The sequence below is a fragment of the Crocuta crocuta genome, unplaced genomic scaffold, assembly GCF_008692635.1.
Source record: "Crocuta crocuta isolate KB4526 unplaced genomic scaffold, BGI_CrCroc_1.0 scaffold445, whole genome shotgun sequence".
Classification (NCBI taxonomy): domain Eukaryota; kingdom Metazoa; phylum Chordata; class Mammalia; order Carnivora; family Hyaenidae; genus Crocuta; species Crocuta crocuta.
Window position 1 is genome coordinate 1,198,587 of NW_027530847.1, and position 27,973 is coordinate 1,226,559.

Genomic DNA, 27,973 nt, shown 5'->3' on the forward strand with positions numbered 1-27,973 from the left:
ATTGAAGCCTCTGAAATTTTGGGAAATGGCAGTATAGGCTGTAGTGGATTAATCTGCCTAGTAATTATAATGATGGACATCATAAAACAGCTATTTGAAGGCATCAGAGAGAAATCAAAGGCAGGCAAAAATTGCTGGGGATGAGATTCTTGAAGGATTAGCATTATGAATAGGCTTTTTCCTGAGGGCACTTCCCAGTTTAAACAGAGCACAAGAGAATGGAGCTCAAATGAAAGGCAACAGTCTTACTAAGCTGAAGAAACATGATGGGAACTTTAAGCTGTCAACGCTGCTATGGAAACATCTCAGGAAGAAAGAACACAAAGAGAGGGCACTCCCATCCAAATCTGCACAGGAATTTATTTCAAATCCTTAGGTGATTGTTAAATACACACGTGTAGGATGATAAGACTCCAAGGAACCCTGTGCAAAGCAAAAACTGAAAAGCCAAAGACCCAAGCAGAAATTTCAGCTGCTACCTAGTACCAGAGAGACAGAATGTTTACATCTCACAAAGCTACATGGTAAACATTTTAGGCTTTCCCTTGTAAGGGGTAGGGACCATGTATTAGGAGTAAAGGTTGTTTTAGGATTAAAGGAAAAATGGAAATAGACCAGCTGCAGCAAGCTTCCACAGGATCAGTGTGATCTTTCACTTAACTGCCTGTCAAAAACAAAGTCAATATTCTTCAGAGGAAGAAAAAGGAATCCAGAGTCTACCATGTATTATCCACAATAAAAAAGAAAAGAAAAAGACTATATATGCAAAGTAGGAAAATGTGACTCACAGTAAGAGAAAAAAATTTATAGAATTAGGCCCACAGATAGCCTAATGTTGAAGTTAGCAGAGACTTTTTTTCTTTTCGTTTCTTTGAGAGATGAGTGAGGGAGGGATAGAGGGTGAGAAAGAATCCCAAGCAGGCTCCATGCTCAGTGGGGAGCCTGATGCAGGGATCTAACCGATGACCTGAGCCAAAATCAATAGTCAGATGCTCAACCAACTGAGTCATCCAGGCGTCCCATCAGAGTTTTTTAAAAGGCTATTAAAAAGTATTCAAAATTTATAGGATAAGATGGACAAAACGGGTACAGAGATGGGGATTCTCAGCCCAGAAACTCTTAAAAGAACCAAATGGAAATTATATAATATCTGAGTATCTGTAATGAAAATTTTACTGAATGGGCTTAAGAGCAGTGAATGCAAAAGCAGGCTAATCAAAACGGTGCAATCTAAAGGACACACAAAAAAGATAAAAAATACATACAGTATCTGAGAACCACAAGATGGTATCAAAGGTTAAACATGCATCTAAATCAAGTCTGGTGTATGCAGGGAAGGAATGAAGCAAAAGGAACAACCATAAAGATAAAGTCTCCACATTTTCCAAAACAGCTGAAATGGCCTCAATCACAGATACAGGAAGCTCAGCAAATGTCAAGTAGAATAAATATAAGGACAATCATAATTAGGCACATTAGAGTCAAATGCTAAAAAGCAAAATTAAAGAGAAATGCTTTGAAAAACCATAGAAAACAGACATTTCATTTAGAAAAAAACATAACCAATGACTCACATATCAAAAATAACAGAAACAACAGAATGGCATTATTGAAAGAAAGTGCTATAAAGGTGGGGGGGGACTTATAAACTCAGATTTCTAAATCTAATGAAAATATCCTATAAAACTGAAGGTGGTATAAAGATGCCTTCGGATAAAAGCTGAAAGCGCACAGAGAAAAATTATACAGCAAGTTGTTAAAACTGAAGGGAAATGATCCCAGATGGAAAAACAGATCTGTTGGAAGAAATGAAGACAACCAGAAATGATAATGTGAGTAAATGTAAAAGACTACTTTTTCTTAATTTCTTAAAAAAATCTAGTAATTGGGGGCACCTAGGTGGCTTAGTCGGTTAAGTGTCCAAATAGATTTTGGCTCAGGTCATGATCTTACAGTTTGTGGGATCAAGCCTCACACTGGGCTTTATGCTGACAATGAACTGAGCCTGCTTGGGATTCTCTCTCTACTTCTCTCTCTGTGCCCCTTCCCTGCTCATACTCTCTCTCTCAAAATAAATAAATAACATTAAAAAAAAATCTAGTAATTGGGGCGCCTGGGCGGCTCAGTTGATTAGGTGTCTGACTTCAGTTCAGGTCATGATCTCACAACCCTTGAGTTCGAGCCCTACCTCGGGCTCTGTGCTGACAGCTCAGAGTCTGGAGCCTGCTTCAGATTCTGTTTCTCCCTCTCTCTCTCTGCCCCTCCCCCGCTTGTGCTCTGTCTCTCAAGAATGAACATTAAAAAAATTTTTTAATTATAAAAAAATAAAAAATCTGGTAATTGTGCAATGATGTAGGTGGAATTAGAGAGTATATAATGCTAAGTGAAATAAGTCAGAGAAAGACAAAAAACTATATGATTTCACTCATGTGGGCTTTAAAAAAAAAAAAAAAAGGACATAGTTGGGGGGGGGGGGGAAGAAAGGCAAACCAAGAAACAGACTCTTAACTACAGAGAACAAATTGATGGTTACCAGAGGGGAGCTGGATGGGGAGATGGGTGTAACGGGTGATGGGGATTAAGGAGTATGTATACTTGTGAGGAGCTCTGGGTGTTGTATGGAAGTAGTGAATCACTAAATTGTACATTTGAAACTATTATTACGTCGTATATTAACTAACTGGAATTGAAATAAAAGCTAAAAAAATCTAGTAATTGCTTAAAGCAAGAGGTAATAAAGTATTATGTGGTTTATAAGGTAAGAAATATGACAATTGCACAAATGGCTAGAGATAACTAAAATTATACTATTATAAGCCTTTTACATTGTACAAGTAGCAATATGATATTAATTATAAATTCTATAATCAAGTGAGAAATTAAGGATATAGATTATAATCATTAGGGCAGTCACTAAAAAAACTAAAGAGGTATAGCTTAAAAAAGTCCAACAGAATGGATTATAAAACCTAAAAAGTACTCTATTAAAGGCAGGAAAGGAGTCACAAAGGAAATTAGGATAAATAAGAAACAAATAGAAAGTTGGCAGACTTAAGTCCAACCATATCAGTAATCATATTAAATATAAATACACTAAACACTGCATTTAAAAAGATTATCAGACTGTATAAAAATAGTAAGACCCAAGAATATGCTGCTTATAAGATACACACTTTATCTTTTTTTAAGTTTACTTATTTATTTTGAAAGAGAGAAAAAGTATGAGTGGGGGAGGGGTAGAGGAAGAAGACGAGAGAGAGAATCTCGAGAGAGAGAGAATCACACTGGCTGTGCAGAGCCTGATACAGGGCTCGAACTCCCAAACTGCGAGACTATGATGTAAGCAGAAGGTGGACGCTTAACTGACTGAGCCACCCAGGTGCCCCAGGAAGCACACTTTAAATACAGACACGACAGGATTGAAAAGTAAAAGAGGGGAAGATCTATCATGCAAATACTAATCACAGAAGGCTGGAGTGAACATTTTGATATTTAAAAAGTAGAAAAGCAAGCAAGAGACAGAAGCTGGATCTCAAGAAGAAGCAGATATGTGAAAACTAATTCTGATGTGAGGGAACTGGTATTGAGAATATGTGAATAAATAACTCTTGAGACTAAAGTATGAATGAGTACAAAGCATTAAGAGAGGATACACTATAAGTTATTTTGTTTATAAATTTTATCTGATCTTAAAATATTCCCCAAAAACATACCTGCATGTAAATTGGAGATTTTTTTTTTTTTTTAAATTTTTAACACTTATTTTTGAGACAGAGAGAGACAGAGCATGAGCTGGGGAGGGGAAGAGACCGAGACACAGAATCCAAAACACGCTCCAGGATCTGTGCTGTCAGCACAGAGCCCGATGCAGGGCTCAAATCCACAGATTGGAGATCATGACCTGAGCTGAAGTCGGCACTCAACCGACTGAGCCACCCAGGTGCGCCTAGAGATTCTTTTCAATGACCTAGTGTTAGATAGCATAGTGGTTACAGAACTGGTATTTAAAAGAGATCTAGCACGATTTCTACCCTTAAAACTCCCACTTTTGGAGAAAAAGTAAAAGTTCTATATGAGTGAAAGTCTTTTCTATCACTTTATAAATCTTCAAAATTGTGGTTAAACTGGAAATATACCAAGTAAGGGGCTATAAAACCTATCAGTACCCATTAGATTAAGTCTGTGTAACGTTCAGCTTGGTTAACCTGTAGGATAGTCTCTCTATCCTGCTGCCTCCACAAAAGCCTGTTCTATCTCTCATTGTTTTGCTGCTACACTTGTTAACAGAGAATTTAGACTGATTGTCTACCAAATTTGGTCTTTAATTTCTTATAATCTGGCTTCTATATCTACCACTTGGATGTAGTTCTAACTGCTATCTTAAGGGTTATTAAACTTATTAGCCTGCACGTCTTTTAAAGATTCCTTATTTTCCTTGGCCTTTGAAATGCAGGACATGGCAGGGTGGGATATTAACTCTGAGCTGCCTGACAGCACCACCACACATCATGCTTCCCTCTTTACTATCTGTGACTTGTGCTTTCCAGCCTTCATATCTTTGCTCATAACTTGTTCTCACTTCTGCACAACTCAATCTTCTCCAACCTTCAAGGTCCCTTGGCTCCGCAGCTGCCGTGATTACAACCAGATGAAATGAGGTCTCCCTTCTTTGACTTCCCACAGCACTTTTCTTACTCCTCTCTCAACATACTAGTAAAGTAGAAAGTGATCAATCATGTCCTTAATTATACATGATCAACTGTCTTAATGATTAGTAAAAAGGCCAACATTATTTTTTGAAATACTGTCCACTCGTTACCACTAGGCAATTATCAATGTGCTGTAGCCCAATAGAAAGGCTAAATTATGTTAAAAGGAACATTCTCTCTCACCTGATATATTCTTCTTTATTTTCTTCTGTCACAAGAATATTGCCACCATTAGGTTTCAAATCATGACTCTTGATTTCACCTAAAATTTCTTTATCGACAGAGAAGTACATTTCCAAACCACATTCCTCAATATTGTTTTCTCTGCACAAATGAAATTAACACTATTTGTTATACTAATTCAATCATGTAAAAAGTATTTAAGTAAAGGAATGTGTTCGATAATCACTATAAAACTACACCAGCAAAATAATAAGAAAACTAGAAAGATTATGCTCTAAATCATCGTATTTTTGCCCAAGATCTTGGGTATATTCTGCAAAATTTATCACACCGAATAATGAGACAAATCTAATACAGATCATTTAAATTCAATAAACCAATTACAAGCTTACAGTTTAAGTTACCAACACTATAATGAAAGCTATAGACTCTATTTTGATAAATTAAATGGAAACAAACTTACTTAACCCAGATGAGAGAATTGTAAAATTCTGGATCAATAGATTCTAAATCCTTGAGTCCAACTGGTTTGTTCAATATACGCTTATAGAATGGCAAAGAAAAACCTGTGTCTATGAATTTCCCATGGAACAAAGCCTATATAAGAAGAAAATACCATTTATGATAATTTTATAATAGAATGTTAAATTAATTCTTCACTTAAAGCTCCCCTGTCATCTATTAGGGCATATTTTGGGAAAAGGGCAAATATAACAAACTAATCTTTAAAATGTCTTAGTGATGAGAAAATTTCAAATGAGAAAGTTAAAGAAATAATGCTTTAGTATTGTTGAATTAGCAAAGTAAACACAGTTCTCTATCTGTACTTACCATGGCAATAAACCTGCCAATAAAACGAAAATATTTCAGGTGATCTGGATTGATGTAAGAAGCAGGATTAATCTGCAAGCAGTAGTTATCCTTCCCTGCATATTCAAACAGGCAATACATGGGGTTCAACACCTCGTGTGACAAAAGAAAGAACCACTCTCTGAAAACAAAAGAAAATTTAGGGTGAAAAAATCATGCCAACAAATCAAAAGAGCAGAGCTACAAAGTTCTCAGGAATCTACATTCCTTAGTTGGCGACAGTTTCCTAATTTCTTGTTGATTTTTACTGCTTCAGTTCAAACCTCTATTTTATAGAAAGGATATTTACACACTGCCTATTATTATATTTCAAAGAATCTAAGACATCATCGACTCAAAAGACATCACTACTTGATGAACCACTAAAATTTTTTCTAATTTTAATTGTGATACACAACTAATGTCAGAGACATTAAATATGAAAGTCTTAGAATCAATGAAATACTATACAGAGGCAAGTTTAAAATTCACCATTAACCCATGTAGCTGAAGCAGTACCCATTGTACTCTGACCTGTTCCTAAGCCTCATGGTGTTCCTCATCAAGTGCCACTGCTCTCTAAATGTGAGATAAATATGGAAAAACTTCCAATTTCACAGAGACAATAAAACACTTAATTCAAGACACGCATTCATTAGAAAAATGCTCTGAGAAGCTCTAATTCAAGTGTTGTGAAAATAACAATGTTAACATAAGATTATAGTGACTATGTAACATGGATGGGCCTAATAGAACAGTAGGCATAATCAATTTGGGACAATACAGGTGTGTCTGAAATTTCTTTTCCTGCAGGAAAGTTCATGGCCTCTGATAATGCTACTTCTGTTTATTAACACTATTTGATTTTCTAATTAAGAAATTTTAAATGAGTGCCCTCCTCCTGAATTAGCTTTAACTTGTACAAAATTAAATGTTTCTAGTCATTTATTATTTCCCAGTGATTACTTCACACACTTTGAAATGTGAACTTTACCACATAAATAAGAACTACTAAAATGTAGCGATCATTTAGTGAGCAAACAAAAAAGAGGGTCTGAACTAAGCCATTAATAAACACTATTTCTGCTTTTTACAATAATCCTAGAAAAGTAGATATGACTATTCTCATTTTACAATGAACATATTTGCCCTAGGTTGTACTACTGAGTGCAAAAAAAGGATTCAAATCCAATTTTGACTTCAAAGTCCTTGCTTTCCACATTGCCACTGCTATGGAAATATTTGACCTGATGTGCTAGACTGTTAAAGAACCAGCAAAGGAATTTCTTGAGTCAATCTTCTAGGGTTTGATTAGAAGCTCCAATATTAAGAAAGCTGAATTTAAAATTTCAACTATTTTACACAGCCCTCTGTATCTTAAAACAGATATATTAATCTCAGGTGGAAATTGAGGGGCCAGGATCTGTATCGGTAATCTGTGATGGGGAAAATAACCTGACCCCTATAGGGCTTTGTATGCTCTGTGGAAGAGACACAAAATGGGTAGACTGAACACTGGCTTCTGGTTTGATGATTGGAAGCTTACATCCAGGCTCTACAGCTTAGTTAAATGCCTTAGGTGAGTCTCTAAACTTCATTATTACCTCTAAAATTCTATCTTTCAGGGTTATCCTGAGGATTAAAGTGAATGATGTGGGGGAAGTCAACTAACAGTACCTTAGAAAGTGCTGAATTAGGGTTTGCTGAAATTCTGTAGCTACAGCATAATAAAGGTACAATACTTTGCTACATTTCATTTTCCTGAAATATAAGATTGAGAAAATACTTGCAAGCAAAGTGTAATGATACCTTTGGAAGAAAGGAACTAAGTTCTGAGTATTCATATTATCACTACCTTGCTACACCTCCATAATCTAAACCTTCTTCTCCTGGAAAAATCACCCACAAACGTCTTCGCAGATCTTGGGGATTGAAGCTCATTATCTACAAAACAGTAAAGTAAAAGAATTGGTAAAAGCAGTCGTTGAAACACCATTTGACCACTTCCAGGTTTGAAATGTTCTTCATTCAAGGTAACTTAAATTCCCCACGACATAGAAGGATGTTTGTGGTCTATTCAATACCCTATATACAGAAAATACATTGAAGTTTGTAATGTTTTATATATTACACACCTCTATACTTTAATATACTTTCTAGATACAGATCATGAGCGCATGTGCAAGCAGGAGAGAGGCAAAGAGAGAGGGAGACACAGAATCTGAAGCAGGCTCCAAGCTCTGAGTTGTCAGCAGAGAGCCCCATGTGGGGCTCAAACCCACGGACTGCAAGGTCTTGACCTGAGCCAAAGTCAGACGCTTAACTGACTGAGCCGCCCAGGTGCCCCTAAATAATCTCACTTTTAACTTATAAAGTTGCTTCTTTCACTTGTTTAGAGCAGAATAACCATGGACATTGTTCTTTGTTAGGTCATCTGAGTGGGAAAAGGCTTGGTTTGATTAACTTTGGGTTTGTTGTATAGCCAAAAGGTATACATATTAGCAACTGGCTAACCTGGAAATGAAAACCAGTGGCTGAAGAAAGAATATAGTTAACTTTGGAAACTCATTCTCAGTAGAAATGGAAACCTGTAAATACCCGGAAAAATACTCAAATTTTGTGTCCTACTATAGTGGTTAATAAGATCATCTTCATGTTTGAAAGGCAGCATCATTATTGCAATATAATAAGTAGATAGATCATTTGGGTTTTTCCTTTGTAAAATTATGTAATTACTTGACTAAAATTGGGCCAACAGAACATTACAAGTATTACTCTTAGAAGAAAAGTGACCAGACCTAGACAAAAAGAAGTGGATTTAATGCCTCTATTTTATGAAAGTAGAATAAACTCTCACATTTAAATATCCAGAGAGGCTCAGTTAGTAACCTGCTTATGTCAGGGCTCAATTCCCACAAAACATATACATTACTTACATGAATTCATATCCCACTAAAAAAAACCCACAGATGTAACAAAAACTTCAATGCTTAGGACAAATATTCTACAAATAGTATAGTATACAAACAGTATAAGTTAGCAATGCAAATGAGAGATATTAAAGGTTAAAACATTTGTTTTCATTGGTTTGTTTGCTTCTAGCTCCCTCTGGCTATTCCTTGTCCCTATGGCTGTTCCCCCAAACCTATGGCTGTTACTGATCTCTCTTGCCATTCTCCCAAATCTAAGACTGTTCCCCTGGAAATTCTGGTTGTTCTTTTTGTCCTGTGTCTGATACCTGAAGATTTGCTGTTCCCTGGAAAAATTACCTTAAAGGTAATAACCTTTATATATATATATATCTAATAACCTTTAATAAATGCCTAATATTAAAAATTATTTTTTTCCTCCTGCAATTTCCCCCATGAGCAAAAACACGACTGCAAAACAACTTTATCTACCACTTAGGAAGAAACTTTGATGCTACTCTTGCTATCACATTTGTCATTCTTCCAAAGCAATCAAATTTTTCTCATAAGTTTTTATTTCACATTTATTTGATGGATATCAAATTTAGGGTGACAATTTTATTTTTAAATGTTTATTTATTTTGAGAGACAGAACATGAGCAGCAGAGGGGCAGAGAGAGAGGGAGAGAGAATCCCAAGGAGGCTCCACACAGTCAGTGCAGAGCACTGTGTGGAGCTCAAACTCATGTACCATGAGATCACGACCTGAACTGAAATCAAAAGTTGGATGCTTAACCGACTGAGCCACCTAGGTGTTCCTATAGTGACAATTTTAAACAACTGTTTTAGTACCATCTGGTCTGTCATTCTGCCAAAGTCTTTAGGTTTCAAAGTCAAAAAATAAAGAGACATTTAATCATTTAAAACATTTAAAGATGTTTTGTATCTTTTCAGCACTACAACAGTAAGTTATGTTCTAAGAAACTAGCCCACCAGAGATTGACTACACAGTTGTCATGAATATGAAAATCAGAAGTAGGTAATGACTAGGGTGGGGAATGGCCTTGGAGATCAAGGGAATCGCTCATAATTCTCTAATTGCTCTTAGTCAAGCTCTGATACTAAAAAGTTATCTGCTCCTACTTAGGAGGATGCCAATTGGCTTTGCCCTTCAATGTTAATTATTGAGGTTCTATTAGGAAATGTACATGACTGTTTCTAAAACCAAGTAGCCAGGTATCTCAGCCAATCTGTCAACCATCTCAGATAATTTCTTTTCCTTCTGCATTCATTTTTAAGCTGTAAGTACCACAATTATCACAGAGGCTTGATAATAAAAAATCATGTCCAGGAGTGCCTGGGTGGCTCAGTTGGTTAAGCGTCTGACTCTGGATTTTGGTTCAGGTCATAATCTCATGGTTTGTGAGTTTGAGCCCTGCTTTGTGTTCTGCACTGACAGCATAGAGACTGCTTGGGAATCTGTCTCTCTACCCCTCCCCTACTTGTGCTCACTAGCTTGTTCTCTCTCTCTCCTCAAAATAAATAAATAAATAAATAAATAAATAAACAAACATTTAAAAAAATCATGTCCATATCTGGCCATAAAATAGGGACTAAATAGATGTTTGCATTTTAAGATAGTTTTTCATTGGTCATTTTAATCTTCCTTACAACCAAATCACTTAACATTTATTTGCAGTTGGTGTTAAGTTGCAAAATAAAGGTAAAAGTAAATTAACTTGGGTTATGAGGGCAATAAAAAAGTTTGTTGACTACTTCTGAAAAATATTTTTTATTTTGGTATTATAACCACAGACCAATTTCTTTCCTATATAAAAATCGTTTTTAAATTATGAATAACAAATGCTTATTGTAAAAATGTAAGTAACATACAAATATAAAAACAAAGTCTTCTCTCTTCTTCCTTTCTACCCATCTAATAATGTTCATATGGATATTTCCAGACTTTTGTCTACCAAAAAGCCTATTTTCTTACTCAAATATCTATTTCTTTTTTAATGGGTTTTTTTTTTTTAATTTTTAAGAGAGACAGTGTGAGTGTGGGTGGGGCAGAGAGCAAGGGAGACACAGAATCCAAAGCAGGCTCCAGGCTCTGAGCTGCCAGCACAGAGCCGGACGTGGGACCCAAACCCACAAACCGTAAGATCATGACCCGAGTTGAAGTTGGATGCTTAACCGACTGAGCCACCCAGGAGCCCTCAAATATCTATTTCAAATCAAACACATAGCTTAGAAATAAAGACCCGAAACTCACCACTTGAAATTACTCTGATATTTCAAAAGTACAAGACATATACACATACGAAACTATCTATATGTTCCAAAATCTTAAGTACTAACACAGCTGGCAATACTTAATTTAAGGACTCCAATTCAAAAATTTCCAACTGTTTAGACCTGGAATCAAAAGTGGCTCTGGGCTGGCAGCCATGGGGCAAATCATCAAGTGGATATAAAACAGTACCTGCTGAAAGGAATCTTCAAATAATGTTTTTCTTGTCACTGTAATCTTTATGTGCTGTGGCATCGCCAGTTGCTGAAACATAAGAATGACTTAAATCAACTTTCACCATTAAAATGGCCTTTCGAAAAACTAAAAGGGTAAAGTTTTATTTTTTATCTTTGCTTACAGAAATAAGTAGACTATGAATATGAATTTGTTTCAATAATGTTTAATCATGCATTTGTGAGCATTCATGCTAATTAAGATCATTTAATATATAAAAAAACAAGATCTCATACGAAGTGCTTAATAAGTCAAATCTTTATTTTCAAAAAGCTAATTTATATTATTCTTGCTTGCATGGGCCCTGTTAATTACAAGTTTGAAGTTTAAAAATACTCATTATAGTAACACTTTACTAGTACATTAATTTGATTTAGAACCCATAAAGAAATAATTAAAAATTCAGCAATTATTCATTTATATATCAGAAATAATTGGCCATATCCAGGAAAAATACTCAGAATGTAATGATGTATAGGTAACAAACGTTAAATATAAAAGGGGATGGTTACAATCTATACATCACAAAATGTTTTAACTCATTTGTTTGAAGATTTCTGCCATCTGAAAATTACTGGTACTGAAAGAAGAGTAGCAGTTTTTTTATTCAAACTGTTTTAAATTTATTCTTCTGGACAACAGAAGCCACAAGTGATCTGATGAATCTATTTCTTTGCCCTAAAAATAGAGAAGAGAGATTCCAACGCTTCCCATTTTCTCAGTTCTTCTAGAAGTTATTTTCACAATCACTGTGTAATATTAGCAACATAACAAAGAAAAGGGAGTACAGAAAAGTCTTGAAACTAACCTGACACCAGAACCGGAAATACTGAACCTTTGCCTTGAAGTCCCGTACGTAGGCTATCTGTGGTCCATTGTCTCTGTTAATATGACATATATAGCAGCTTGTAAGATAATATATTGAAGGAAAGCAAAATACCATACTCCTTCAGTACGTAGTCAAATATTAAAATACTGTAGCACAGCATACTTTTTAACATCACCTTAAAAATAAAATTTCCTAGGACTAGTTTTAAGAGACAGAAATTTAGATCTTTTTAAAGACATTGTTGTGGGATTTTCTTTTATTTAGAGAGAAATCCAACAGGACTAAGTAAAGGAGGTTCTATCTGGGAACGTTGCTTATCTTCAAATCCATTCTTTCCTTTATCCTTAAATGAGACTCCTGGTATCTACTTGGGCAAACTGTTAACCTAGAATAAAGACACATTTCCCAGAGTGGTTGTGTGACTTAACCAGGGCCAAATAACTGTAAATGTTATATAGGACTTCCAGGAAGGCTCTTTTAAAGAGAGCAAAGATAGCTGGAAAGGGATTTTTTTCTCATTCCAGTTTGTTCTTCCTCCATATTTCAGCCTGGAGTATGACTATGATAGCTGCTATGAAGTTTTTAGCAGCTATCACACATTGTGAGGTTACCTTGAGAAAAGAACCCATGATGTAGAATGGTACAACAGAAAGAAGCCTAGATCACTAATGACACCATGGGGCTTCCAAGCAAGCCCTGGAGTTCTTTTAATTTCAGTTTCTAAATGTTCAATGTAGAAATAGTTGATTACAGGGGTGCCTGATGGCTCAGTTGGTAAAGCATGTGACTCTTGATCTTGGGGTTGTTAGTTCAAGCCCCATGCTAGGTGTAACATTACTTAAAAATAAAATCTTAAAAAACAACAACTGAGTTTGTCTACTGACTTTGTATCCAGCAACACTATTAAACTCACTAGTTCTACTAGTTTATTTTCTAGATTCCCTATGATTTTCTATGTAAACAGTTATATTATTTCTATAAAAAAAAATAGCCTTACTTCTTCCTTTCCAATCTATATATCTTAAAAAAATTTTTAATGTTTATTTATTTTCAAAAGAGATGGGGGCAGAGTGTGAATACGGGAGGAAGAGAAAGAGAGAGGGAGACACAGAATCCAAAGCAGGCTCCAGGCTTTGAGCTGTCAGCACAGAGCCCAACGCGGGGCTCAAACTCACCAACTGAGAGATCATGACCTGAGCCAAAGTCAGATGCTTAACCGACTGAGCTACCCAGGCACCCTCTGTATATCTTTTTTTAAAAAAAGTACTTACTTTTATGGTGCTCCTGTGTGGCTTAGTTGGTAAGGCATTGGACTCTTGATTTCAGCTCAGGTCATGATCTCATGGTTTATGAGTTCAAGCCCCACATTAGGCTCTGCACTGGCAGTGTGGAGCCTGCTTGGGATTCTCTCTCTCTGCTCCAACCCTGCCCACACGTGTACTCTCTCTCAAAATAAATAAACTTTAAAAAATAATTATTAAAAAAATGTTTACCTATGTATTTGGGGGATGGGGGGAAGAATCCCAAGCAGGCTCCACACACCAGGCTCAATCCTGTGAGGATCATGCCCCGAGCCAAAATCAAGTTGGATGCTTAAATGAGTAAATCACCCAGGTGCCCCCCAATCTATCTTGTATTTCTTTCTCTTAATTCATAGGACTACCAATTCAATGATAAAAGAAGTAGTGACAATAGATATTGTCTTACTCTTGCTCTTAAGGGGTATTTCATCATTAAGATAATGTATTAAAGTTTCCAAGGCAGCTGACAGTTTACCATAAACTGACATTTTATTTTCTCAAGTGCTTTCTTGAAATGATGATTTTTCTCTTTTAATCTGTTTATGTAGTTAATTGCATTGATTGATTTTTGTATATTAAACCAATCTTGCTATCCTGCAATAAACTTGATATGATGATAGTATAATATCCTTTTTATAGCTTGCTGGATTTAATTTGCCATTTTTTTGTTAAAGATTTTTATACCAATGTTCACAGAAATATTAGCCAGTAATGTTTTATACTTGCTTGATTTTGCCATCAGGACTAATAGAAGCCTCATAAAGTGAGTTGGGAACTGTTTTATGAAAGAATTTGAATAGATTGATATAATTTATTACTCATAGTTTTAATAAAATTTACCAGTGGAAGCCATCTAGCTCAGACTTTTCTTTGTGGGAAACTGTTTAATTATGAATTCAATTTCTTTACTAGATATAGGGTTAATGAGATTTACTATTATGTCTTGTGTCCATTTTGGTAACTCGTATCTTTCCAGGAATTTGTCCATTTGTCCTAAAATATCTAACATCTTGGCATAAAGTTGTTCAAGTACACACTTTGTTATCTTTCAATGTGTGTATAGTATGTTAGTAATTTGTGGTTTTTTTCCTCCTCAGGTTTCCTAGGGGTTACTGACATTATTTTTTAAAGTTTTTTATTTATTTTGAGAGACAGAGTAAGTAGGAGAGGAGCAGAGAGAGACAGGGAGAGAGAATCCCAAGCAGACTCTCTGTCAGTACAGATCCTGAACATGTGGCTTGAACTCATGAACCATGAGATCATGGACTGAGCAGAAACTGAGGGTTGGATGCCCAACCAACCGAGCCACCCAGGCATCCTGGGATTATTGATTATTGATTATTAATTTTCTCCAAGATCCAACTTGTAACTCTGACTTCTCTACTATTTCATTTTCATTTCATTATGCTCATTTCCTTTCTTGTGCTTATTTGGGGCTTAATTTTTGTTTCTAGATTTTTATTTATTTAAAAAAATTTTTTTTCCAGTGTTTTATTTATTTCTAGGAGAGAGAGACAGCGTGAGCAGGGGAGGGTCAGAGAGAGAGGGAGACACAGAATCTGAAACAGGCTCCAGGCTCTGAGCTAGCTGAGAGCACAGAGCCCGATGCGGGGCTCGAACCCATGAACCGCGAGATCGTGACCTAAGCGAAAGTCGGACGCTTAACCGACTAAGCCACCCAGGTGCCCCATGTTTCTAGATTTTTAAAGTGAAAGCAGTGATCACTGATTTTATACCTTTTTTATTTATAATCTAACGTATATAAAGCAATACATTTTCCTCTGAGGATGATTTTTGCTAAACTCCATAAATTGTGATATGTTGTGTCTTTATTATCATCAAGTACAATGTTTTATAATTTCTCATGACTTCATTGAGCCATGGGTTATTAAATGTGCTTACTGATGGAAAGAAATATATTTCTGTCATAAATAAAACGCTATGGTTTATGGTTTTCTGTTTTGTGTACTCAAACTTAACTGAAACTAAAAATGAATGATACAAAAGTATCTATTATTTATTTAACATATCTAAATAAATTCCAATTTCATTAATACCTAATTGGCCTGGATTTCTAGGTTTTGCTTTAAACATGAAGGTTTGTAATAAGCAGAAATTATAAAATTAAGAAGTAATGAGAGGCCAACTGTGCCCAGAGACACTACAAGGAAACTACTGACCAGTATTTCTTACAAACACTGATGTAAAAGAGTCTTCAACAAAATATTACCAAGTTGAATTCACCAGTATATTAAAAGGATTAATATTTTAATCACTTTGACCACGTGGGATTAATCTTGGGATGCAGGGACAGTCCAACATGTGAAAAATCAATCTTATACACCATACATTAGTAACAAAAATTAAAAAAAAAACAAACCCACATATAATCTCAAGGCAAAAAACCCTCCAAAAACCATTTAACAAAATTAACATCCTTTTATGGTAAAAAACAAAAAATATAAGGGCCATATATGAAAACCTCACAGCTGACATCAAATGGAAGCTTTTCCTCAAAGGTCAGGAACAAGGCAAGGATGGCTGTTTTCCCTTCTATTCAACATAATATTATAAGTTCTAGCCAGAGCAATTAGGCAAGAAAAAGAAACAAAAAAATCCAAATTGAAAAGAAAGAAGTAAAAATTATTTTTGTTTGAAGATTATATAATCTTATATTAAGAAAATCCTAGATTCCAGACAAAAAATTATTAGAACTAATAAGTACATTCAGCAAAGCAGAATATAAAACAACACAAATATCAGTTGCATTTCTATACACTAACAATCAATAATCTGCAAAGAAAGTTAAGAAAACAATTTCATTTACAAATAGCATAAAAAAAATCTCCACTCATGAATAAACTAAACCTAGGAGGTAAAAGAATTGTACACTGAAAAACTACAAAAATATTGGTGAAAGAAATTAAAGAAGACAAATAAATGTAAAGACATCCTATATTCATGGCTTAGAAGATGCACTACCATTAAGATGTCAAAACAAACCAAAGAGAACTACAAATTCAATGCAATCTCTATCAAAATCCCAGTGACATTTTTTGTAACAATAGAAAAATCATCCTAAAATCGTATGAAATCTCAAGGGATCCTGAAAAGCCAAAGCAATCTCAAAAAAGAATCTGGATGAGTTCAAAATTTAGTAAAACCTACAGTAATCAAAACAGTATGGTACTAGGAAAAAGACATATTGACCAACGGAATAGAAAGTCCAGAAACAACCCTTTGCATATACATGGTCAAAAGATTTTTTAAAAGGGTGCCAAAACTATTCAACAGGGAAAAAAAGATGGTCTTTTCAACAAATGGTGCTGGGAAAATTGGATATCCACTTGCTAAAAATGGAAGTTAGACCCTTTCCTAACACCATTTATAAAAATTAACTAAAAGGGGACCCAAAACCTATACCTAAGAGCTAAAACTTCAGTGAATGCACAGAACAGGGAAAATATTTGCAAATGACATATCTGACAAGGGATTAATATCCAGAATAAAAGAACTTTTAAAATTCAACAATAAAAAACAAACAACCAGATTCAAAATATGGGCAAAGAAGCTGAACAGACATTTCTTTAAAGATGATACATAAATCTATGGTCAATAAGCACATGAGCTACTGCATATTCCCTGAAGTTGACATTTTTAAAAATCAAACAAACAGGAAGTAACAACTGCTGGTGTGGATGTGGAAAAACTGGAACCTGTGTGCACTTTTGGTGGCAATGCAAAATGGTGTAACCCATTTTAGAAAACAGTCTGGAAGTGCCTCAAAAAAACCCAAAAACCAGAATTATCATTGACCCAGTAATTCCACTTCTGAATATACACAGAAAAGAAGTGAAAGCAAAAACCTGAACAGATATATGTACACTCACATTCACTGATGCTTTACTCATATTAGTTAAAAGATGGAAACAACTCAAAAGTCCATGAACAGATGTATAAATAAAATGTGGTATACACATATAATAAAATATTATTCCGCATTAAAAAGGAGTGAAATTCTGATACAAAATATAAGGCAGACGAACCCCACAGACAATACTAAGTGAAACAAGTCAGTCACAAAGCACATATACCCTATGATTCCATTTATAGGAGTAGTCAAATTCAAAGAGACAGAAAGTATAACAGTAGTTATCAGGGGCTAAGGAACAAAGGAGACTGGAAAGTTACGGTTTAATGGGTACAGAGTTCCAGTATGGGATGATAAAATGTTCTGGAAATGGATGGTGTTGATGGTTGTGCAACAACGTGAATGTACTTTGCCACCCACACACAAAAAAACACCTTAAACAAATACATTAAGCAGAACAAAACACAAAGTTACTTTTCAAAAAAGGAAAAGAAAATAAGTAACAGGAACTTTGTTTTAAAAATTTATTTGAGAGAGAGAGAGAGAGAGAGAGAGAGAGAGAGAGAGAGAGCGTGCCAGTATATGCAAGGGAGGGTTAAAGAGAGAGGGAGATACAGAATAACAGGAACTTTTAAGGCAGAAGTAATGGAAATGAAAGAAAGCAGGCATCAGATATCAGGGATTAATTGGTGAGCAGTACTGTACTGACAATTTCTAAATAGTGTTTTTAGTGCTGTGTGAACAGATAACAAATATAAAAGGTCTCTAGGAGAAAATATTCAAGAGGATGATAACACAAAATATTTAGTGGACAATCATCTATCTGCAAACCAACTCAAGAAACAGTAAGATTTGTATTCCTTGCTAACTCAGATCTTTACAATAAAATCTCAGGAATCAGTTTCACTTTTAATCTACAATGTGTAGAAAACTTACAGAGCAGATTTTCCAGTGCGGGGATCAATATAGGTGGTTGTTCTTCTATTGTGGTCCACAAAATATGGAATTCCATCTACTGTGAATCTCATTTCCCAGCCTTCAGGTAAGGGCTTTTCATTTAATTGACTACAAAATATAGGAAAAAATACAAATAAAAAATGTTGAAGAGCTGTTTGTTTCCCAAAGTACACCAAACAAAAATTACCCTTAAATGGAGCATCATTTAGATCATTTAGTCCAGTGTTCTCCATTGTTTATTAGACCTCTCTATCTAGGTATCCTACAAGCATGTTAAACCTGTCAATGGGTCCATGGAACTACTACTCAGTTATCACCTATCTAGTTAGCCTATATTCTAATAAGTCACCTAAACATCTTTTGATAAACAAGTTCTACCCATTCTGCTTTCGAAGCCTCATAATTCATTATTGTTTTCAATCCCAAGAACATCTTACCTCGGCATAATTCATCTCTTTTCTAAGCTTTCAAAACAGCCACCAAACTGGTTTTCCTGCCTCTAGTCTCATTCTGGTCCTACATATACTTCATATTCCTGATAGAATACTAAAACAGAGATCCGATCAAATTAGTTCTCTCCTTCAAGTTATAGCTATATCCATTGTTTACCACTAGCAATGAGCCCTGAACTCCAACAACTGGCACTCATTCTGCCCTCAACATTCCATTTCAGGTTTAACCCTGCATTCTACCTTCAACTCCCTTCCACAAACCCTGTGATTTCAGTGTAGTGCTACTCGCCATTTCCCTAAACAAGACATTGTCTGTCATACCTCCAAGTGAAGCCTTTCCCCTTGTTCAGAATATCTTAATTAGTCCTCTGTTAAGGCAACTCAAATGTTCTTAAGTATTTCTAACCACTTCCTTGATACCGATCTTTAGACTTTGCTTAATCTGCCTAAACTTCAGTTTGTTAAGAATGTCTATGTCATAAGACTGTAAGAGGAATAAATGAGACAATACAAGTAAAACGGCTTGGCACATAGTAAGCCTTCAAATTGTTAACTATGAGTTACTATATATTAATCATTATCTTTGGGTCTCTCAAAGCATTTCCTTCATACTGCTAGCACAGCATTTATCAACTTTTTCAGCTTGTGTGTCTGGCAACAACTTCCCACCCTGCAAATACCACATGAGTTTTAAAACAGAAGCTAGATAATAAGGCAACAGTGAATTTTTATTTGTTATATATTAAAATAATTGAGGCATTAGCATTAAGTATTCAAAACTCCTTACTAGTGAACCTAAGAAATTTTTACATTTTTATTTTTTATTTTTTGAGGAGTGGGCACATGAGTAGGGGAGAAGAGTAGTGGGAGATAGAGATCCCAAGGAGGCTCTACCCTCATCATGAAGCTTGATGCGGGGCTTGATCCCATGACCCTGGGATGATGACTTGAGCAGAAATCAAGAGTCAGACACCCAACCGAGCCACCTAGGCACCCCGGAAATTTTTACATTTTAAAATATATACACTAGGGGTGCCTGGGTGGCTCAGTTGGTTAAACATCCAATTTCAGCTCAGGTCATGATTTCATGGTTCGTGGGTTTGAGCCCCACATTGGGCTCTGTGCTGACAGCTGAGAGCTTGGCAACTGCCTCAGATTCTGTGTCTCCCTCTCTCTCTCTCTCTGCCCATCTCCTGCTCATGCTCTCTCTCAAAAATAAACATTGAAAGAAATTTAAGTATTACAGTAGAATGGGCAGGGAACTATTGAACACTTCCTTTGCTGTTTGTGTTTGTGTATTCCATCCTAACGCTCACCAGTCTTTTTAGCTAGTTAGGTGTAATAAGTGTTCCAAGTTTTACCTAGGTTTGCTAGTTCATTTTTCTCTATTCTATAGCTTCAATTTTCTTACCTGGTGGGTTTAGTGAAAGAGAAAAAACTAGAAATGTCCAAGTTCACATCAGAAAGGAAGAAAGGGAGGAGTTGGAGGCATTTAAACTGACTGGTTTTAGACAGCCACTAATGCTGCAGGATTGTCATTTTCATTGAGTGTACTTTAGAAAAACAAAAGGCTGAGAACCACTCTCTAGAACAGTATTTTGTAAACTATCAAAGGGTTAAGAACATTTCTCTTTATTCACAGAACTGAATGTCAGATAAAATAAACTACCAAGAATTTTTTAAAGGTAACACTTATTTGTTAGAATTATATTTGCAAGATAGACACAGTAACAAGTTGTCTTGAAGACAAAATTGGATAGAACTGGGTCATTTGTATTATTTATTAAAATATGATTCTCACTCTAGCTCTAAAACTTTAAAGGTCCACCAAGGTAGAACAAAAAAATGGTAGCAAATTACAGAAAGGTTACATGGTCTATTTTGTCCTTCAAGAGAGAATTTTAAAGAGCAATTTAAAATGTTACCTTTAAAATTCTTAATTCTTCCTTTTGGGAAATTTAAATCTTTAAGTTAAATATCATAACAACATAAAAAAATGTTGATTTGTTAGTATCCAGAAATAGATTACAAGCTTCAGTGAGTTCTAGTCTCTCAAGTGAGTGATCAAATCTGAAAGTGGTTGTGGGAACCCCTGAATTCGTACCCAGTTGGTCTGAAGTGACAGCAATCATGTGGAGACTGCTTTCTGACTTTACAGAAGTTCCATTTATAGAACTTCCATTCCTTGCAGAGTGGAACCCTGAGGTGGTCTGATAAATGCACGTTATTAGATTTTATTATGAGCTGAACTGTGTCCACCTGCAAATTCCTACATTAAAGTACGAATCCTCAGTACTTCAGAATGTGACCTTATGAAACAGGGACATTGAAAAACATAATTAAGATAAGATCATATTAGAGTACAGTGGGCCATTAATCCAATATGGCTGGTGTCCTTATAAAAAGAAATTTAGACACTGAGACATGCAGACCTGAAGAATGCTATGTGAAAACTGCAGCTGTGCTGCCATAAATCAAACTATCAGAAACTAGGAGAAAGGCCTGGAACAAATCCTTCTCTAGTGCCTTCAGAGGGAGGAAAGTCCTGCCTACACCCTGCTTCCTGGACTATGAGACAAATTTCTATGTTTAAGCCATTTAATTTGTGGTCATTTGTTAGGGTAGCTCTATGTAATAGTATATGTACTATTACATAATGTTACAAAGAAAAAAGTATATACACAGTTACCGAAACTTTAAAAAGAAATTCATCTTTGATACAAACTTCCAGTTATAAAATAAATAAGTCACAGGGATGTAAAGTATAGCAAGGGGAGTATAATCAGTAATGTCATAATAACTTTGTATGGTGACAGAGAGTAATGAGCTTTATTGTGATAATTTCATAATGTATATAAATGTTAAGTCACTATGTTCTACACCTGAAACAGAGTATTTTATGTCAACTATATTTCAATTAAAAAAAGACAAACTTGCAATAACAAGTTGGGTCTCTTCACTAACATACTGACTAGCAAGTTCCTGTCATTATTTATGAAAACAGTATTTTCAGATAACTCTAACAACCACAACATGATATTAAAAACTTAGGATTTCTACTGACAGCAAAATTCTAGGCAATGCTAATTCTACTAGGGTTATAGCTTATAATCATAACAAAAGGAAACACTAAATTTCAGGTAAAGGTTAGTAAAACTGAATCTGTACTTATTCCCCCTAAGTCACATATTCCCTGAATTCTGTCTGGTAATCCCAGGTTGCAAAACCCTGCTTTAGAATTACTAGTCTTACTAATAATAAATAAGAATCCTTGAATACACAGTATATTTATATATACCAAAGAGATCTTTCCCCTACTCTCAAGAAAGTCATATTCATTATGTGAAATCATACAATTTTTTCTAAAGTATGGGTGAGTAATGTTTAAGGACTTTGAGGAAAGAACATGTAACTTGATACTTCCCATAACTGAGTCTAAAATAGTATATATTTTTTTAAATGTTTTATTTATTTCTGAGAGAGAGAGAGAGAGAGAGAGACAGTGTGAGCAGGGGAGGGTCAGAGAGAGAGGGAGACACAGAATCTGAAACAGGCTCCAGGTTCTGAGCTAGCTGTCAGCACAGAGCCCGACATGGGGCTCGAACCCACGAACTGCAAGATCATGACCTGAGCTGACGTCAGACGCTTATTAACTGACTGAGCCACCCAGGCGCCCCAAAAATAGGATATAATATTTAAGAGGTTATCTATATACTAGTACTGAAAGTTCTTACCCTTGACTTCTGGGGTCCTCCCACTGTGTAATACGAGTGTTGTGGTTGACAAAATATACTCTACCATTGCTGTCTGTTCTCTTCTCTTAAAAGAAAAAAAAATAAGCAAAGCGTTAGAGATGGCATAGTCTTTTTCTACAAACTAAAATAAAATGTGCTGAATCCGCCCATTTGTCATTGCATTGATTTTGTAGTTAAAAACATTTTTTTAATGCTTATTTATTTTGAGAGAGAGATTACATAAGTAGGGAAGGGGCAGAGAGGATCCCAAGAAGCCTCCACACTCAGCACAGAGCCAGACATGAGGCTCAAACTCATAAACTGTGAGATCATGACTTGAGCTGAAACCAAAAGTTGGATGGACACTTAACTGACTAAGCCACCCAGGGGCTCCTGTAGTTTTAAAATCACTACTTTAAATGTTTAATTTATTCTTTCACCATGAAATTCATATATTTGCTGGAGTTATAAAAATATCATCACAGTCTAGAAGCTAAATAGATTTAATTCACAATGTCCTGCCCCCAGGACTTTTTTGTTCAATCCAACCAAAGGTAGCAAGAATAATTAACATTTTAACTTTTCATACATGATCTCATTTTATCCTTAACAGTCCCAGGAGTAGATGGTTTCAGTTTATCTGGAAGATAAGGAAACCTGGACAGGTTAAATGATCTGCCTTAAATCTCAGGATTAAGTAGCAGTGACAGAATGGAAACTGAGGTTTCTATTCAGGGATTTTTTGCATACCACATCAACTCATTTCTTAAAGTAATAATGGCTGGGGGACATAACTTGTTACTTTGTTATATGCTAGGCATTATTCAAATAGGGAAGACAGTGCCGGGAGCTGCACCGGCCTCTCTGGATGGCAGTCACAGCAAGGAAGTGACAATGTTTGTAGCTCCTCCCATGAGAAATGAAAACTGGTATCTCCTTCTGCTACTATTGGCTCATGTTGGGTATAAGCCTACTGGTATTGACCAGGCCTCAAAATATTCCATATCAGACCCATATTCTGAATACAGATACTTCATAAGGAAAAGCATATTCCTGCCTTTACAAAAGAGATTTTAGATGAAAGCTCTATGGGTGATTGTCAAAAGGCTCTTCCTATGGGCCTTGCAGATCCGAGACTTAGGGGGTTAAGAACACAAGAATTACAATTGAGCCTGGCCCTGAAACCAAGGGCCTATTTTGGGGTTAAGAGCAAAACATAGTTACCACATATATCTTTGCTAATTGGTGAAACATAACAGTCCCTTCCTCAAGGCCTACTTTCCACAAACACCCTCTCTTACACTGGCAGCTGGGATGAGGATAGATAAAAGTAGCTAAAACATAACCCAGGGGCAAAAGACTGACCCATTCAGGGCCCCCATGTTAGTCTTCACAAACATTCATCCTCTTGAGAGCCAGACAAAATATTCCTAACTTATCTATATACAATTTGACCTATATGTTATCCTGTTTTTTACTAAGAACATTCTGTTATTTCCTTGGTCAGAATAATTCTTCAATTGTTATCACAAAAGGCCTCCCATCGTAAGAAATTCCTTTCTATGACTTCATCTTGTTGCTGAACCTTTAAATAAAGATACAAAAACCGACAGGACAGAGATGCCTGCCTGGTGATCAGAAAGAATCTCCGGGGCATCTCTCACTCTCTTTCTCTTTCACCGACACCGTCCATCCTTCAGGGACCCCTGGACCTGTCGGAGCCAGCTCAGCCTCCGGCAAGGCAGTGTTCCAAAATATATCCTGTTTTTTATGCACTCAGTCTCCAAATCCTAAATATCTAGAGTAACTTTTTACACAAAGGCTGAACAGTGAGCTCAGTTCTTTAATGTACTGGCTTTGAAACTGCTACTTCCTTCCCTGTCTGCCTCTTGCTTTACTTAAGGTTCTTCTTGTTTTCTTATCCCATTCTATAAAATTTCCCTTGTATCCCTGAGCTTTCTCATTAGGGCTTAGAAGACATATGGATATCATTTTCTTTTTTAATATTCAAATAATTTAAAAAATTTTAAGTTCTGCTGTTTTGAACTACTGACTTCTCTATTACAAATTAATTCTTCATCAAAGGATAATTCCTGTACCCAAATTTTCTTAGATGTCTCAAAATAAATTAAGTGAAGTAATAAAGAATATAGAATGGATTCCAACATTAAAAAAACAGTCTCTAAATATTAACAATTTCAAACAAAATTTTAAGGTTAATTCCAAGCTGATAAAGCCACTTTTTTATTTTATATGGTTTGAAAAATTGGTATCTATTTTTCAAGTAACATTTAGGTTCTTTGAATTGTTTTCTAAGCAAGCTATTGCAGGAAAAGTCTTAGACCAAATTATATAGCTATGTCAAGTTAGTATTTGGTAACTTTTAACTATATCTCCCACACTAATTTCATGATTTTGAGTAGAGTGATATGTGAGGTTAGAAGGGGTATGCTGATGAGCATCATGAACCCCATCCTTACATCTCAGGTACTTTCTACATCATTTGAACGTAAAATGGAAACAGAACTCCAAGTATGCATAATATACAGAAAAATGGGATTCTGCATCTTGTGATACACTGTGAATATTAATACTGGCCTTGCTGCTCATGGCATCTTCAGTGTAAAATGTAACCAACTTTAAGTCTGCCTCTGAGGCAAAAAGAAGCATCCACAGTGCTACAGCTCATTACACGATAATTTTAGTTAATATTCTTGGCAATCATATTAAATTTAAAAATTTTAAATAAATTTGAAAAATCTATAATTTTTTTGTATTTGAATAATTTCAAAGTAATTTTTTAAATCTTAAAAGTAATACCCTAAGTGTATACCTGCCACATAAGTTCAGGTTTCAGGACCAGCAATTTTCTCTTCAAAAGTTAACATAAGGCAGGATAAATTTAATAGAAAACTGATTTTCTATGTATGTTCTAAGTATATACTGCTGATACCAGCAATTCAATTCTTGGAAGAAACAGTGAAAAACAAAATTTAAAAAGGGGTATGTACTTGCAAACTCAAGACTCATCTGCTTTTAATGAGACGTACTGTGGCACTAGAGCTGATTTCTTTCTTTGTTGAAAGAAGTCACATGATAGTACTGAGATTACTAAATATCAAACCTGAATGCAGATCAGAGTACTTCCTGACTTGATGAATAAAACAGTAAAAAACAGAAGTTTTTTTGCTGTTCTACATATTCTTTCACAGCAACTCTCAAAATTAGAAAATATCTTTAGACTTGATGGGTAAAACCAGTTATACAAAGCCCTCTTAGACTACATTGTTTATCTGAAAGCATTCTTTGTACTCTAGCCTCTTTAGTTTGCATGTGTTAAAAATCTTTCACTGTCAGCTTGTGAGGCGGTGATGTCTAGTCCAAGCACAAAAAAGTCTGAAATGTGAGGAAGCTGGATTTAAAATACATACTGTGTTGGGAAACCTTGCTCTCTCTCCCAAAATAAAAAAATTTAAAAAATAAAATAAAATACATATTATGTAAAAATAATATAATAACATATTATATAAAAATAATACTGCCAATTTCAGAATGTAAACACAGGTTGTAAATTGGGGTTTTATTTCCTTGGGTCAATCCTGAGGATATGTCAAGTAGAGTTTCATCTGTTACAATATACCAATGTTGTCACTGGTTCCACAGTGGGCCATGTGCCCCAAAGGCAGAGAGTCATGAAGAAGTGTTCAGTCTAAGTAGCACGATTATCATAAACTCATTTAGGGAGAGGGGTACACCTCTATTTCTTAAGTATGAAACATAAAAATAAGCAGAATGTAAAATAAGCAAGACAAGATTCTGATAACTTGGGTAACCTGGGATTGGGCCTTTAGAGGCAGTATTTTAGGGAAGTGTTGTTGGCTAAAGTGAAAATGAGAAAGATCCTAATGATGAGGATAATAAATATACAAGGTACCAACGTGCAGGAAAAACTTATTTGAATAAAGGCAACATAGCCGATAATTCATGCTTCTATGGGTTAGAGGCCATTTTTTCCTACAGCTGCTCTGGAGAAGGAGTAAAATGTCTGTATTTCTGACAAAAGCTAATTGGGTCATGGTTCATCTGCAATAAAATTAAGAGGATAACGTGACTTCAGATATATCCTTTCAGTGCATTAATTTCTCCTCTGTAACATGGACATATGACAATATATCTAGAAATAAAAGCTGGGAAAATCATCCATGTGTAAAAATGCAATCTGACAGATCTAGTTCAACATGCTCCATAAAGGCAACATCCCCTTTTCTAAAGTACTTCATACCAACCATGTATTCTCCACTCTGAAACTCACATACAAGACTCCTTACCATACTGCCATGCTTTGGTGAAACAGAAATTCACAATTCACTTCCATATGCCCTCCCTTTGTTACACGATTAATAGCAATAACAGTTATAAGTATGACCTATTACACTTTTATCTTTTTGTCTCACAAGAATGTTAAAGATAAATAACTCTAAGAACAATGAGGCTTCTCACAGTATCATTTACTGCCCCGATTCATGTGATTTTGACACATTGATTTTTTCTCCATTCCCCAATAATGCTAGAGCAATCTATTTTAAAGACCAATGTCTCCCAACAAGACTATCTAGAAATAATACTTTCAGAATTTACCCCCCAAATTATGAAATATCTGTGGCTCTTAAAGATATAACTTTAAGTAGTTCCATAAATGGGTTTACGGTTTTCAACTTTCTAAACTCTCTTCAGCTTCCTTGCAAAACTATATAGCCATGTTTATTCTAGAACCTTGCTACTATGCTATGTGTCATATAATACTATAAGATGTTCCCCTTTCCACTATTCTTTCAAGATTACATTAACTCACCCATGCTCTGAACAGTATTTTTAAGTTTATTTGAGAACGAGAGAAAGCATACACGCATAAATAGGGGAGGGATGGGGGGAGGGGGAGAGAATCCCAAGCAGACTCCCTGCTGTCAGTGCACAGCCCGATGTGGGGCTTGATATCACCATGATATCATGACCTGAGTTGAAATGAAGAGTCAGACACTTAACAGACTGAGCCACCCAGGCACTTCTGAACAGTGTTTTAGAAGCACAAATGTGGTCAAAATATTTAAGCTTTTTATTTTGAAATAATTATTACAGGATGTTGCAAAACTCATTCCAAGAATCTCATAGATCCTTTACCAGCTTCTCCCCATGGTAATATCTTATATAGCCGTAGTACAGTATCAAAATCAGGAAATTGACATTGTTATGTTACTGTTAACTCTAGACTTTATTCCATTTCCACCAATTTTTAAGCTGAATTCATTAATATGGATGTATAGTTCTATGCACTTTTATCCCATGTATACAGATTTGTGTAGTCACCACCATGATTAAGATATAGAACTATTTCACCACTATGTAAGAACCACTTATATTATTACCTCTTGTATTGGCACCCACCTACAACTGGCTCTGGCTCCTGACAACTACTAACCTGTTTTCCATTTCTGTTAATTTGTCATTTTGAAAATATTACATAAAATGAATCATACAGTATGTAATCTTTTGAGACTGACCTTTTTTCCACTAAGCACAATGCCCTGAGGTCCAGATTGTTGTATCAATAATCCATTTCTTTTTATTGCTAAGTGAGCAAAATATTTTTAACCT

At 35.4% G+C, this 27,973-nt stretch overlaps 1 protein-coding gene across 3 annotated transcripts in view; it reads right to left on the reverse strand.

Annotated features, from left to right (window-relative positions):
* The window catches only part of ITCH (itchy E3 ubiquitin protein ligase), a 142,703-nt gene that overhangs the window by 16,778 nt on the left and 97,952 nt on the right, over positions 1-27,973 (reverse strand). For all 3 annotated transcript variants that reach the window (XM_077769304.1, XM_077769305.1, XM_077769306.1), the window contains 8 exons: positions 22,322-22,406; positions 18,115-18,243; positions 11,986-12,058; positions 11,136-11,207; positions 7,597-7,685; positions 5,724-5,883; positions 5,356-5,489; positions 4,893-5,033 (listed from right to left, as the gene is read on the reverse strand). In XM_077769304.1, coding sequence (XP_077625430.1) covers positions 4,893-5,033; positions 5,356-5,489; positions 5,724-5,883; positions 7,597-7,685; positions 11,136-11,207; positions 11,986-12,058; positions 18,115-18,243; positions 22,322-22,406 — 883 coding nt within the window. The remainder of the gene's footprint in view (positions 1-4,892; positions 5,034-5,355; positions 5,490-5,723; positions 5,884-7,596; positions 7,686-11,135; positions 11,208-11,985; positions 12,059-18,114; positions 18,244-22,321; positions 22,407-27,973) is intronic.